General features: G+C 35.1%; 2 protein-coding genes and 2 long non-coding RNA genes across 5 annotated transcripts; 3 read left to right on the plus strand and 1 right to left on the minus strand.

Moving 5' to 3' along the window:
- Window positions 1-285: 285 nt before the first annotated feature.
- LOC112796495 (cellulose synthase A catalytic subunit 4 [UDP-forming]) lies at window positions 286-6,210 on the plus strand. The gene is made up of 12 exons (XM_025838964.3): window positions 286-443; window positions 998-1,199; window positions 1,335-1,453; window positions 1,778-1,844; window positions 1,945-2,092; window positions 2,273-2,885; window positions 2,954-3,091; window positions 3,223-3,348; window positions 3,431-3,643; window positions 3,719-4,240; window positions 4,681-5,031; window positions 5,376-6,210. Exons 1-12 carry the CDS (start codon window positions 390-392, stop codon window positions 5,955-5,957), a joined length of 3,135 nt encoding a protein of 1,044 aa, XP_025694749.1. The 5' UTR covers window positions 286-389; the 3' UTR covers window positions 5,958-6,210.
- Window positions 6,211-7,142: 932 nt separating this feature from the next.
- LOC112796497 (uncharacterized) lies at window positions 7,143-8,960 on the plus strand. Its single transcript, XR_003199218.3, has 2 exons — window positions 7,143-8,546; window positions 8,739-8,960. It is a non-coding gene; the product is annotated as an uncharacterized lncRNA (long non-coding RNA).
- A 297-nt stretch (window positions 8,961-9,257) lies between these two features.
- Window positions 9,258-9,569, minus strand: LOC140184412 (uncharacterized). Its single transcript, XR_011881019.1, has 2 exons — window positions 9,408-9,569; window positions 9,258-9,326 (listed from the first exon to the last, which is right to left on the minus strand). It is a non-coding gene; the product is annotated as an uncharacterized lncRNA (long non-coding RNA).
- Window positions 9,570-13,434: 3,865 nt separating this feature from the next.
- Window positions 13,435-15,550, plus strand: LOC112796498 (polygalacturonase QRT3). Of its 2 annotated transcripts, none has more exons than XM_029297815.2 (3): window positions 13,435-13,767; window positions 13,844-14,070; window positions 14,394-15,550. In XM_029297815.2, the coding sequence occupies exons 1-3, from the start codon at window positions 13,599-13,601 to the stop codon at window positions 15,456-15,458; spliced, it is 1,461 nt and encodes a 486-aa protein (XP_029153648.1). In that variant the 5' UTR covers window positions 13,435-13,598; the 3' UTR covers window positions 15,459-15,550. The 2 variants fall into 2 exon arrangements, with proteins under 2 accessions (XP_029153648.1, XP_072091436.1); XM_072235335.1 differs by having other exon boundaries at window positions 13,435-13,763; window positions 13,840-14,070.
- Window positions 15,551-15,954: the final 404 nt, after the last annotated feature.

Here is a 15,954-nt window from a genome sequence, read left to right on the forward strand (position 1 = left end):
GTAACTTCTTATTCACAATGAGATAGTCACATAGAAGTGGGAAAAAATGGATATAAGTAGTGAGAAATTTTAAAAAAGATAGTGAGAAATTTTCATTGACGATGATCTGCTTAAGAATGCTTTGATTCCAAGCAAGCAGAGAAAAAATTACCAAAATGGGAAAAGGCTTTGACACCTATAATAATGTCCATCTCTTACGTCTCTTAATTTAAAAGCTTTAAACCAACGACTCCCCAACTCATCGTTTGGTACAAACTCATGCTCATGCATCCACAACTAGTGAGTGACTATGATGTTTCGCTCCCTCAAACCCACCATTTCTTATATACTCATTTTTCACCGTTCTCTCTTCCCAATCCTCCTCTCAAGTTTTTTGGCCCTTAATTGCCATGGCTGGCTTCATTACTGGCTCCAATTCTCATCACTCACCTCACTCTGATGAGGTATATATCTTTTCATCTTGCATTGATCCCAATCACATGCTTTAATTCTTACTCTTCATTTCTTTTTTTGAGTTTAATTTTAATATAAAGAGTTTTATATAGGTATCCAATTATATTCTTGTGTTTTTAAATGATTTTTTAGGTAGTGAATTTAAAAATTATTTATTTTTTATTATAAATTTGATTTTAATAATAAAACTATTTTATATGTACATTTAATTACATAAAGCCATATTAGCAAACATAACTACCACATGAATAGTCATTCAAGAGAACAGTTATAATTATACGAGTGTATAAAACGTTTACATTGTCAAGACATCAAAATTAAATTCTTTTATTATTAAAATACAATTGTAATCGTCAATGAAAATTAAATTTTCTTTTTTTTCATATTTTATCTAACTGGTTATTGAGTATCAACCTCATATTGCACGTGAGTTTTTGCCATAAAAAAAATATGCTGCATCATTCTGGCTCTGTAGTAATGTTAATATGATCTTGGTTGGTTTCTGAATTCTTATGCATGTCTTTTTACGTGTGATGTCTTGTAGCACAAGTCTCCAAGCAACGAGGCCGTACCGTCAAAAGCATGTCGAATTTGCGGCGATGAGATCGGACAGAAGGAAGACGGAGAGGTGTTCAGGGCATGCCAAGTTTGTGCATTCCCTGTATGCCAGCCCTGCTATGAATATGAGAGGAGTGAAGGGAACCAGTGCTGCCCTCAATGCAACACTCGCTATAAGCGCCAAAAAGGTTATTAGCCTTTAATTTGTGGTATCAATATCATCATCATAGATATAAAAACAAATAAAAGGACTTGGTTTTTGTTGATGAAAAAATATTAGGCTAAATGGTTTTTTTTTTTTCTTTTTCGTTAATTCTCTGCAGGTTGTCCTAGAGTTATTGGAGATGAGGAGGAGAATTTTGATGCAGAGGATTTTGATGATGAGTTTCAGATTAAGAACCATTCTGATGATGCTGATGCAAAACTTGCTTCTAATCATGGAGTAAGACAACATCATCATCATTCATCACTGACAAATTGGCTTATAATTTGAAACTTTATTTATTTATTGTTCCCACTAATTAGTTTCTGAATTTTGGTTTTTGATTAGTTGGTTTTTGAAATTGATGAGTTTTTTAGTCCAAACCAATGACTCAACTTGAACCGAACCGAACCAATCCAATATTTGATCAAATTAGTTTGGTTTAGATTTGTTGAGAAAAGATTTGTTTACTATGATACTATCAAAACTAACCTGATTACACCCCTATGATTTATTGAGTAATAAGTAATTGAAGTGAATATGGAACTGTTGTGAATGTTGCAGGAAAATGGAGACTGCAATCAACAGAAATTGAATCCAAATGGCCAAGCTTTCTCTTCAGCAGGAAGCGGTAAACAATTACAAAATTGACCATGATTGATGATTTTTCTTAGTAGGGATGTTCTCTTTTGTTTTATATATCTTTTCTGATTTGGTTTACTGTTTTATAGTTGCTGGCAAGGATTTTGAAGGAGACAAAGAATTTTATAGCAATGAAGAATGGCAAGAAAGAGTAGAGAAATGGAAAGTAAGGCAAGAGAAGAAAGGTTTGCTAAACAAAGAGGAAGAAAAAGAACAAGTTGAAGATGATGATTACCTGTAAGTGATTTCTTAAGCTGCTTCTTCCTTTGAATTGGACAAAACAAGTCTCTGTAAGATTTGAATTCTACAATTATTTGTTCATTTCTATCTTGTATCAAACCAGAACCAAAGTATTAATAGAATCTAGCATATGGTTAAGTCTTTGCAATGCAACAAATTTTGATACAAATGTTGCAGTTTGGCGGAAGCGAGGCAACCACTATGGCGCAAGGTTCCAATAGCTTCAAGCCTAATCAACCCATATCGCATAGTGATTGTGATGAGGCTGGTGATCCTAGCATTCTTTTTCAGATTTCGGATCTTAACTCCGGCCTATGATGCATATCCCTTGTGGCTTATCTCTGTGATATGTGAGATATGGTTTGCAATGTCATGGATCCTTGATCAGTTCCCAAAGTGGTTCCCCATCACACGCGAGACTTACTTGGACCGGTTGTCCATAAGGTTCGAGCGTGAAGGGGAGCCAAACCAACTGTGCCCTGTTGATGTGTTTGTGAGTACTGTGGATCCTCTGAAGGAGCCACCAATCATAACAGCAAACACTGTTCTTTCAATCCTCTCTGTTGACTATCCTGTTGAGAAGGTCTGCTGCTATGTCTCGGACGATGGTGCTTCCATGCTCCTCTTTGATTCGTTGGCCGAAACTGCCGAGTTTGCAAGAAGATGGGTTCCATTCTGCAAAAAGTATAAGATCGAGCCAAGGGCTCCTGAGTTCTATTTCTCTGAGAAGATTGATTACTTGAAGGACAAGGTTCAGCCTACATTCGTTAAGGAGCGAAGAGCCATGAAGGTAACTCTTGAGTTTTATTACCTTGGATATGAAGAAAGGACACAAGATTTTGTATTTGATTTTTGCAGAGAGAATATGAAGAATTCAAAGTGAAAATCAATGCCTTGGTGGCAAAGGCTCAGAAGAAACCAGAAGATGGATGGGTGATGCAAGATGGAACTCCATGGCCGGGAAACAACACTCGCGATCATCCGGGAATGATTCAGGTATATATTTCTTCTTTTCTGTAGTTTTCATCATCTTATGATTAAGGAGCAAGCAAAAGATGAAAAGAAACACCTTCCATTTTTAGGAATGTGACATATCCATTGAGTTAGACCCTCTTGGTTCTTTGCAGGTATATTTGGGTAGTGCTGGTGCACTAGACGTGGAAGGCAAGGAACTGCCGCGACTCGTGTATATTTCGCGTGAGAAACGGCCTGGCTATCCACACCACAAGAAAGCTGGTGCCATGAATGCTTTGGTATATGCATTGTTTATTAATACTTTCAATTCTTGCATGAAAACATGGTTATAACCCTGCCATTGTTGGGTATCCTCTCAAGGTTCGAGTTTCTGCTGTTCTTACAAATGCACCTTTCATGCTGAATCTGGATTGTGATCACTACATCAATAATAGCAAGGCTTTAAGAGAGGCTATGTGCTTCTTGATGGACCCCCAGCTTGGGAAGAAGCTCTGTTATGTCCAATTTCCACAAAGATTCGACGGTATTGATCGCCATGATAGATATGCAAATCGAAACACTGTGTTCTTTGATGTAAGTCTCATTCTTTCTAACAATCATGCATACTATGTTTCAACAACTGACCTTTAATGTTGCTTTTCATCATAGATCAATATGAAAGGACTAGATGGGATTCAAGGTCCGGTTTATGTTGGTACTGGAACTGTGTTCAACAGGCAAGCATTGTACGGCTATGATCCACCGGTATCCGAGAAGAGGCCCAAGATGACTTGTGACTGTTGGCCATCATGGTGTTGCTTTTGTTGCGGCGGTTCCAGGAAATCCAAGTCAAAAAAGAAATCAGGAGCAGGAAGTGGTCTCTTAGGTGCATTATACACCAAGAAGAAGAAGAAAATGATGGGAAAAAATTATGTTAGAAAGGGTTCTGGCTCCGTGTTTGATCTTGAAGAGATTGAAGAAGGTCTTGAAGGCTATGAGGAGCTAGAGAAGTCATCTCTCATGTCACAGAAAAACTTTGAGAAGCGATTCGGGCAATCGCCGGTTTTCATTGCTTCCACTTTGATGGAGAATGGAGGACTACCTGAAGGCACCAATTCTCAAGCATTGGTTAAGGAGGCCATTCATGTTATAAGCTGTGGCTATGAAGAGAAGACTGATTGGGGCAAAGAGGTAATGCCATCAGTTACAATTATTTCTCATTCTGGATTCTGCTTAATGAATTTCTCAAAAACATGAAAGATATCAAGAACCATTTAAACTTTTCTGTGTAAAACAAAGTTTAATTTTGATGCTATAAAATGTTTTCCAGAGTTATCCAATCACATATGTTCTTTTTTATGATCATTTATGAGGTCGATATAAAAAGTAGTTATTGTTGCTAATATGGTATCATGTAATTAGATATACGTGTAAAATTGCTTTACAGTGCATCAAAATAAAATTCTAAAAGAGAGAGTACATAGATACTTTTTTTTATCTTTGTTTTGCAACAAATTTATTCTTCCAATATCTTTGTATTTCTGTTTTAAGACGGTTATCAAACTCAACCAAAGTTTTATGATTGCTAGATCTTTCAAGCCACGCCTTGACGAATTTGTTTTGTACTACAGATTGGATGGATTTATGGGTCAGTGACAGAAGATATTTTGACTGGATTCAAGATGCACTGTAGAGGATGGAAATCAGTGTATTGCATGCCAAAGAGGGCAGCTTTCAAGGGATCTGCACCAATAAATCTATCAGATAGGTTGCACCAAGTTCTGAGGTGGGCTCTTGGTTCGGTTGAGATTTGCCTAAGTCGCCATTGTCCATTATGGTATGGCTATGGAGGAAAGTTGAAGTACCTAGAGAGGTTGGCTTACACTAACACCATTGTTTATCCATTCACTTCCATTCCTTTGCTTGCATATTGCACAATACCAGCTGTTTGTCTCTTGACCGGGAAATTCATCATCCCCACTGTAAGTTAGTACTAAGTGCTCAACATTTCAACGAGTCATCATTTGCTTTTGAAAAACAAACAAGAAACATGATTCTATTGTTTTCACTTTTTACTGTTAACACAATCACGAAAGAATTTAATTTTAGTGCACTGTCAGTGTAAAGCAGTTGCATCCAATTGCTATCTTTTACATTGATTACGTGAATGGTCATGAAAAAGAACAAATGTGATTGGATGACTATGTAAGATGTTTTATACTGTTGATGCATCAATGGTGAAAATAGAAAACACTGGAATCAAAACAGAAGTTTGCTAATGCTGCTATGAGATTTGTGTCTCCTAAATGTTTTTTACTTAATGCAGCTGACCAACCTTGCTAGTGTATGGTTCATGGCCCTATTTATCTCCATCATCTTAACCGGTGTCCTCGAGCTCCGGTGGAGTGGCGTTACCATAGAAGACTGGTGGCGAAACGAGCAATTCTGGGTGATCGGAGGCGTATCGGCCCACCTTTTCGCCGTATTCCAAGGACTTCTGAAAGTCCTTGCCGGAGTAGACACCAACTTCACTGTCACAGCAAAAGCAGCAGACGATACAGAATTCGGAGAGCTGTATATGTTCAAATGGACAACACTTCTCATCCCACCAACCACTCTCATAATCTTGAACATTGTTGGAGTTGTAGCTGGTGTGTCTGATGCAATCAACAATGGATATGGATCATGGGGTCCCTTGTTTGGGAAGCTATTCTTTGCATTTTGGGTCATTGTTCACTTATATCCTTTCCTTAAAGGTCTCATGGGGAAACAAAACAGAACTCCTACTATTGTGGTTCTTTGGTCAATTCTTTTGGCTTCTATTTTCTCATTGATTTGGGTTAGGATTGATCCTTTCTTGCCAAAGCAAACAGGTCCAATACTCAAACAATGTGGTGTAGAATGCTAATAATAAGGCTGCATGTGTTTTCTTTTACTGGTGCTTCCAAAAGCCATTTCATGAGTAATGCATGGAACTTTTTGTAATAATAATGTTTCTATTTTGTTACTGATATTTTTTTTGTTTGAAATTCTGGGAAAGTGTTATCTGTGTATATACTACTGTATAGGGTTATGCATGGTTGGAATATGTACAATTGAATCTGTTGTTTCAGAGATTGTCACTGATATGGAAAAAACTGAAGATTTTTTCGGGTACTTAATTTCTATCTAATGGGACTTGATTTTATTTTTCATTAATACCAATTACGTCTCTACAATAGTTAATTGATCGCTATTTTTTTTTTTATTTGTCTGGTATGGTTGATATTGATCAGGAGGTAGGATAACTATAGTCAATAGCTATCTATGATGGTTTGACATTTTGTTAAGTGTTGATTTTATATGTATTCAATGAATATTGTCAAATGAATAATAACAACAACAATAATAATATTGGTTTGACTAGTAGAAAATAATAATATATTATTAAAAAATATTAACAAATAATTCTCTAACTATTTAGATAAATTTAATAAATAAAAATAAAAAATATACTAGATTCAAAATATTGTATAAAAAAAATAAAGAATTATTTAACAGTTATATAATATTCAAGGCAAATCACTTAAATAAGTTAAGAAGAGCAAAAAAATTACACAAATCAGTTAAATAAAAAATTGGTTCATGAATTAATCGGTCCATGTTTCTATATAGTTCGAATCAACTTAATTCGAATTCTATTTACATGTAATTCGAATCATACTTATTTGAACTACACACGCACACACCCACTACTTGATTCGAATTATACCCAAGCACGCATTTCTAAGTAATTCGAATTACTTAGGAACGCGTGCTTGAGTGTAATTCGAATCACCCTGATTCGAATTACATGTAATTAAAGTTCGAATTAGGTTAATTCAAACTATATAAAAATGTCTCTTAGTTAATTTATAAACCAATTTTTAATTTAGCTAATTTGTATAATTTTTTACTCTCCTCAACTTATTTAAGTGATTTGCCCTAATGTTCACATAAATATAAGAAAAAATATTAAGGCACAAGTGAGTTATCAAAAGGTTGAAGAGGTCAAAACAAGTCCAGTTAGATAGTTGGGTATATAAAAGAGCTCCACTAGTTGGTAGAAGCACTCGCTCTTTAGGGTTTTACTTTCAGTTTAAATAAGCTTCAAAGAGAAACACAATCTTGTTCAATTATCGCATCGATTCAGTTTACATTTTCTGTTTTCAAAAAAGTTATCTTCTTATTCTTCAATTCATCAGTATTTCTATTTTCTTTTATGGTATCAAGATCCCTAGGTTCATGATTGATGGCATCTTCAATCAATGAGTTTCCATCCTCAGCAAACATGTTAACATGGTACCAAATTCGAATAACAGCAGCCTCGACAATTTGACAACAACACAATTTCTTTTCTCATAGACCATTTCAATCCGATTCAAGACAAACTCGGAGAGAACAATCATAAACATGGGAGCAACAAGCTCTTGCATCCATAAGAGGTCAATGCTTACAAGATCATCTGCAAAAAGAGAAGATTCCACAACAGTTCGAAAATCAAGAAAAATCAAAGAGCATGTATTGAATCTGATCAATACACACAATGGATTCAGGATGATCAGAATCTCATATAATGGTTGCTAGCATCGATGGATTCTGTCTTTAAGCAAAAAATGGTGGGATGCATCTATAGCTATCAAATCTGGAAAAAGATACAAGTTTATTTTCAAGAATCAACCAAATTCAAAATTAAACAATTGAAGACTCAGCTTAAAGGAATCAAGAAACAAGGTCTTCCAACAGCAGATTACATTTCCAAGATCAAGACCATTGCAGACTCACTAGCAGTCCTTGGAAAACCTCTCAAAATGGAAAAACAGATACAAGCCATCCTACAAGGACTTATGAAGACTATCAAATGCTTCTGCTAACAATCAACACGAAACCAGATTCATTCACACTATATGAGGTTGAAACTCTTCTGTTAACTCATGAGAATCTACTGGAGAAGTTCAGAAAACCAAAACCTGCGATGGTTCAGGAAAATCTTGCTTAGTCTTCATATCCAACAATTCCAAATTTTAATAGAGGCAATGGAGGGCGTAGAGAAGGAAGAAATGGTGATAGATTTCAAAGAAATGGCAGATCTTTCTACCAATCTCCAAGACCACAATGCCAAGTGTGTTGAAAAATTGGTCACATTGCTTGGCACTGTTTTTACATATTCAACCAAGAAATACCCCCATCTTCACAGCCTCACCAATCAAGATTTGATACCTTTAGTACAAATTCATCATCTGCTTTAGGTTCACAAGGTACTCCTACATCAACCATTCCACCACTGCCAACATCTTCCTTCCACAATCCATCTGCATATGTAGATGTACCTTCTTCTATTACAGACCCCTCATGGTATCCAAATTCAGGTGCCTCACATCACATAATACCTAATCCTTCAAATTTGCTCTCAGGATCAGAATACACGGGTTCTGATTAGGTTCAAATTGGAAATGGAACCGGTATCCCTATTACACATGTTGGTAATTCTGTTCTATACTCTATTGACTCTAAAAGATGGTTTTTACTACAAAAACTAATACACACACCTGAAATAACAAAGAATTTAATTAGTGTTAGCAAATTTGCAGAAGATAATACGGTCTATTTTCAATTTCATGCCACTTATTGTGTTGTAAAATGTGAATTTACTCACAAAATTTTATTGCAGGGATTTAGAAATGGAAGACTATACAAATTTGTGAATATCTGTGTTCCTCAACCATCATCTGATCAAACGTCTCCTTTGTGTATTTATTGCATTGTTCTTTATTAGATTTGTGGCATAAGCGACTAGGGCACTTAGCCTTTAAAACTGTACAATTAGTACTAAAATAATGTAATATTTGCTTTACTGATATTAATAAAACAGATGTGGACTTTACAGCTCAAATTTGTGAAAACTGTGCAAAAGCAAAGATGCATAAACTACCATTTGTTGGTTTAATTACTGAGTTTACTTACCATGTACAACTCATTTTCTTTGATGTGTGGGGCCCTGCACCACTAATTTCGCACTTGGGCTACAGGTATTGTGTTACATTTATAGATGCTTATAGTAAGTATACCTGTACATTCTTATTAGTGAATAAATCCCAGGTGTTTCATGCTTTTATTTATAAAGCCTATATTAAATATCTAACAAACTGTAAAATTAAAGAATTTCAAACAGATGATGGGAATGAATATACCTCAAAATGTTTCATAGATTTTTTGCATCAAGAAGATATACATCACAGATTCTCATGCCCATATACTCCTGAGCAAAGTGGCTTGGCTGAGAGAAAACATAGACATATAACAGAATCAAGCTTATCTATGCTTTCTACAGTTTCCATACCTCTTACATATTGGGATGAAGTTGTGATCTCTGCTACCTTCCTCGTTAATAGACTTCCATCATTGAATCAGTCAAATAAATCCCTTTATGAACTTTTTTCAAATAAACCAAATTATCATATGCTAAGAGTCTTTGGTTATGCATGCTATCCTTGGATTAGACCTTACAATAAAAATAAACTAGAAGTCAGGTCTCATAAATGTATTTTTATTGGTACTCTTCAGATTTTAAAGGATATAAATGCCTATCACCTGCTGGTAAGATCTATATTTCAAGACATGTACAATTTGATGAAAATAAGTTTTCTTATCAAACCATATTTGCATCAAAATAGATTCCTAAATGTACCGTGTCTGATACTGTGATACATGATTATGCACCTTGTTTGATCATCATAGTTTACATAACCATACTATTCATTCTAGTAATTCTTTGTTACTTCTGCTACAGGGACTCATGTGCCTAATGCTGTGCAAGGAACTAAAAATAATCAGCATACTCTTAGAGCCACTATACCAGATATTTCTCATTCTCTTCCTCTAACACACACTTAATCCACTATTGACACAAACACTCATTTACCCTCTATTGACCAATCTTTCCCACTAACACCAATCAATCCTCAAAATCAGAAAATCTACACCCAATGATAACTAGGTCCAAAATTAATTCTGCAAAACCAAAAGTCTTGACTTCCACTGTCACTGACTTAGACTATAAGGAATAGCTACCAAAAATACCTAAAGTAGCCCTTATCATACCTCATTGGTACACAGCAATGCAAGAAGAATATCAAGTCCTCATTCGAACCAATACATGGTGTATTGTTCCTAAACCGCAAAATGCCAAGGTTATTGGGTATAAATGGATATATGTAGTTAAAAGGCACCCTGATGGCATTGTCTAGAAGTATAAATTTAGGTTAGTGGACCAAAGTTTTCATCAACAAGAGGGTTTTGACTTTGAACAAGTCTTTAACCCTGTGATTAGGACAACTAAAATCAGATTGGTCTTAAGTGTTGCTTTATCTAGGAATTGGACACTTAGTTTAACTTTAACAATGCATTCCTCAATGAAAAATTGTATCAAATCATTTACATGACACAACCGTATGGGTTTGAACAAGGTTTTGCTGATCATGTGTGCAAGCTTAATAAAGCTTTATATGGCCTAAAACAGGCACCTAGAGAGTGTTTATCAAACTTAGCATAACACTATATTCATTTGAGTTTAAAAACACTTTATCAGATACGTACACTTCTTTATTTGTGAAAAAAGATTTCCATTCTATTAGGGGTGTTCATGGATCGGATTCAATCCGCATATCCGCGATGTTTATCTGAATCCGATCCAAAAATTACGGATATGGATCCGATTCGCAAGGCTATCGGATCGGATCTGATCCACACACTAATAGGATCAGATTGCTGATTTTGTGTAGGTATCTGCATATCCGATCTACATATCCGCGTATCTGCAAAAATAAAGAAATAAATAAGTAAATATTCTTTTTATGTTTTATTTCAACTAATAATTATCATATATGTTGTATTATTTTAATTTACTATTTAAGAAAAGTATGTTTAATATATTATTTTAACAGTAACCATATTTAAAAGAATAGAAAAAATAAATTTTATTGATATTTTTAATAAAAATGAGCTTTTAAAAATATTTTTGTGTTTTGAGGATATATCCGATATCTAATCCAATCTGATATGCAAATATGCGGTTCGGATCAGATCCAATATTAAAAACTGCGGATATTACATCCGATGATTTTAGTGCGGATTGGATCGAAATTTTGGCCATATCCGATCCGTGTTCACCCGTACCTTCTGTAACATATATATTGTGCTATGTGGATGACATAATCATAACAGGTAGTGATGCTACAGCCATACAAGTAATGATACAAAGCTTAAATAAGATATTTTTTTTAAGATCTTGGAGAACTTAATTATTTCTTGGGCGTCACAAAACAAAAACAGGAAATCTTTACTTGTCACAAACAAAATATGTGACTGATCTTTTGTCAAAAGTTGGCAGGGCTGGTGCTAGCCCCATACCTACACCCATGATATCATCTCTTCAACTATTTTCGACAGGTTCAGAGAAGTTTGAAGACCCCAAACTGTATAGGACAGTAGTGGGATCACTACAATATTTAACAATAACCAGACCTGACTTGTCTTATGCAGTGAACAAGATTAGTCAATTCATGCATTCTCCTCTCCTATCTCATTGGAAAAAAGCAAAGAGAATTCTGATATACATACAGGGCACTAAAGAACGTGGCCTCCTGCTAGAAAAATGCATAGATTATAGGCTTTATGGTTTCTCTGATTCTGACTGGGCAGACGATCTTGAAGATCGCAGGTCAGTTTCGGCTTTCTGCGTCTATTTAGGCGCTAATCTTGTCTCCTAGTGTTGTAGGAAACAGGGGACCATTAGCAGATTTTCGTGTGAAGCAGATTTCAGAAGTCTAGCTGCTTATGAAGCTGAGCTTGTTTGGATAAGGAACCTGCTACATGAGTTGGATATCAAATTGCAAACAGCTCCTATTATTACTGCGATAACATGAGCACAGTGCTGTTGATAGCCACATCTGTCCTGCATGATCGAACGAAGCACTTCCAGCTGGATGTCCAAATCATCCGGGACAAGTTGCAGCAGAAAACTACATATTGTGCATATTCCAAGTGTAGATCAGGTTGCAGATGTTTTGATAAAGCCACTGACAGCAGCTTTGTTTGAGCGACTCAGAGACAAACTTTGGGTGTGTCCTAGACCCTACTCGAGTTTGAGGGGGTATTAAGGCACAAGTGAGTCATGAAAAGATTGAAGAGGTTAAAATAGGTCCAGTTAGATAGTTGGTTATATAAAAAGAGCTCCACTAGTTGGTAGAAGCACTCGCTCTTTGGGGTTTTACTTTCAGTTTAGACAAGTTTCAAAGAGAAACAAAATCTTGTTCAATTACTGCATCAATTCAATTTACATTTTCTGTTTTCGAAAGAGTTACCTTCTTGTTCTTCAATTCATCAGTATTTCTATTTCCCTTTAAAGAATTAAAATAATTACTAAAAATATATTATATAAAATATTATAATTATTGATAAATTAAATATCACCATAATTAATCATTAAATGTTAATAAATTTAATTATTTAATACATAATATTTTTTAAAAATAGCATCAACATGTAGATTGACACCAGAACACAACACATTAGCATACTTGGCTCTAAAACTTATGCTCATAAATGATAAAGTAAAATACTATATATAACATTCACAGAAATATCAAAGAAAATCGTGATAACTTTTAAAAGGATATTAAATAAAATATTAGAATTATTGATCCATGAAAATATAAAAAAATCATGATAATTATTAAAAAAATATGAAATAAAATATTAGAATTGTTAATAAATTTTATCATGATTAATTATTAAATATTAATTTACATATGATTGATTACAGAATACTTTTTTAAAAAAAAAATAAAAAGAGATATATCTAAACTGATATTAGTATACTTGGCGTCAGAATGTAATCCTTTCTAAAATTAGAATGATTGAATTATTGATTATTGATGATCAACTCACTGAAATATAAGAAAAAATCATAATAATAATAATAATTACTAAAAAATTATAAAATATAATATTAGAATTATTGATAAATCTCAATATAAATAATTTTTAAATGTTAACTTTGTATGATTAATTGTATAATAATTTTTTAAAAAATAATTGAAAAGAAAAATATATATAAACTAGTACCAAAAATGCTACGTTAGTATATTTGGTGGCAAAATATAAAGTATGGTAGAATAATATAATGGTATTATTCTCAACATTTCTCATAATAAAAAGGGTTGGTACGTTGTAATAATTTCATTTATTAGTTAGTTTATACTTTATACTTTATAGTTGGTAAGTAGTAATTAGCTTTCGGCATGTGTGTCTTTTTAAAGGCTCATGGGGAACATGCAGAGAGCAACCAATTCATTGGCCTAAAAAGGACGAAGCATCTTAAATAGGATAACAACCAATAAAACAAGTGAGGGAAATTCAAACAGCTAACACTTCCATTTCATCTAATATCTAGTATCTACTCTTTCTTTGTTTTCTCACAACTAAAATCTTGATTGCTAGTTCACTACCATTAGTGCCCAAACACTACAACATGATGAGATTTTTAATCTCATTCTTACCCTTTTTCTTCTTGGTGGTGGTACTACAAGAAGCCACTTGCTTCAATCAACACAAAGAACTTTCTCATAATATTAGAAACAAACTCAAGGGTAGATTGGCCATTTCCCTCTCTCATTCACCATCACAAACGGCAAAGGCAAGTTATATTATTTGATTAATTGAATTTGATGAAATTGCTATAAAATAATATAATGTAAATGAATTATGAATAGGGAGGAAGCAGAGTGGTGTACCCGGCGGAGTATGGCGCAGACACGAGCGGAGCACGTGACAGCAGCGACGCAATTATAAAGGCATTGGAGGATGCATTCAGTTTGGAGAGTGAGGCGGAGCTGCTTCCGGGGGTTAAAGACCTTGGGGGTGTATTGGTGGACCTGCAAGGTGGGAACTACACAATTAGCAAGCCCATCAAATTCCCTTCTTCTGCTGCTGGCAATCTTGTGGTCAGCATCTCCATCTCATTATTTATGTACTTGCATTGCTTAATTAAATTACATGCTCGGGTCTATTATTGGTTAATGGATTGTTGCATACATAAATTATAATTGAATTATCGACACTTACTTGAACGGATGATGAGTAAGTTAACCATTTGAACCACCCAATTTATATTAGGATAATCTAATCAAATGTTTTTCGAATAATTCATTTTTTTCATAAACACTAAATAAGTATTTCTATAATTAATTGGCGGCTTATTTACAGTGTATTCTCCATCATGCTCTTGCACCTATTAAACTTTAATTTTTAATTAATGATTGATTAGGTACAAGGAGGAACGTTGAGAGCCTCTGATGCATTTCCCACTGATCGCCATCTAGTTGAGTTATGGGCATCTAGTTCCCAAAAGCTCTCAAAAACAGCATCATTTGATGACTTGTACAACAGGAAACTTCAGCAACCTAAAGGGATTTACTACGAAGACATAACATTCCGGGACATTCTATTCGATTCGGGCTACCATGGAGGAGGAATTTTTGTAGTTGATTCCGCTAGGATCCGAATCAACAACTGTTTCTTCCTCCATTTCACTACAGAGGGAATCCTAGTCCAAGGTGGCCACGAAACTTACATATCTAGCTGCTTTCTTGGGCAACACTCAACCGTAGGCGGGGACTCCGGCGAGCGACAATTCTCGGGAACTGCGATTGAACTTGCTAGCAATGATAACGCAATCACCGATATTGCGATCTTCTCGTCCGCCGTAGGGATTGTCCTAAGGGGCCAAGCCAACATCGTTACCGGGGTCCATTGTTACAATAAGGCCACCGGTTTTGGTGGCATAGGAATCTTGGTAATGCTAGCCGGAAATTCACAAACAAGAATTGATAATTGTTACATGGATTACACAGCAATTGTGATGGAAGACCCTGTTCAAGTTCATGTCACTAATGGATTTTTCTTGGGGGATGCTAACATTGTTTTGAAATCAATTAAGGGACAAATATCAGGATTGAAGATAGTCAATAATATGTTCACTGGGAACCCTAACGCTAAAGTTCCAATTGTGGCATTAGATGGAGTGTTTGGTAACGTTGACCAGGTGGTCATTGATTTGAACAGTGTTGATGGAATGGGGTTGAGATCAACGGTTGGGAAGCAATCTGTGGCTGGGAATGGAACAAAATGGGTGGCTGATTTTTCAGGGGTTTTGGTGTTCCCTAATAGGATAAATCACATTCAATATTCATTTTATTCTCAGGGGGGACCTAATAATAATAACAATAATAAGTTTGTACCACATGCAGTGACCAATGTTACAAATAATGTCGTGGTTGTGGAAAGTGATAAACCGGTTAATGGGGTTGTTTCATTCCTAGTTGAGCAATGATTATTTATCGCGTATGTAGTTGTTTTTGTTGGGTTTGAAAAAATAAAAACAAAAATTTGATGATGATTAAATATTATAATTTTGGGTCAAAAGTTCAATTATGAGTATAATTTGTTTGGTTAGTGTGTAGGCTAAAATTAAATATATTGCAATAAACAAGGCCCGACTAATGTTCTGAAAATCGGTTCGGATTGATCGATCGAACTGGTTGAATCGTGAACCATGAAAAAATACGACTTGGACAAACAGTAAAATCAGAGATTTTAAAAATCGAAATTGAACTGGTGAACCGGTCGAAAATCAGTCTATTGAACCAAAGCGTGATTCGGCCGGTTTTTTGAATGAACAGCCAAACGTTGTCGTTTCAATCTCCAGTTAGCCCTAACTCCATCCTACTCCATCCTGATGCCCAGATCCAGCTTCCAGAAGTCAGAACGCCTCTCTCACGCGACAGGGCTCCTCCCAATCTCCTCGAGCTCGTCGTCCCTCACCTCTG

Source organism: Arachis hypogaea, chromosome 4, assembly GCF_003086295.3.
Source record: "Arachis hypogaea cultivar Tifrunner chromosome 4, arahy.Tifrunner.gnm2.J5K5, whole genome shotgun sequence".
NCBI classification, from domain to species: domain Eukaryota; kingdom Viridiplantae; phylum Streptophyta; class Magnoliopsida; order Fabales; family Fabaceae; genus Arachis; species Arachis hypogaea.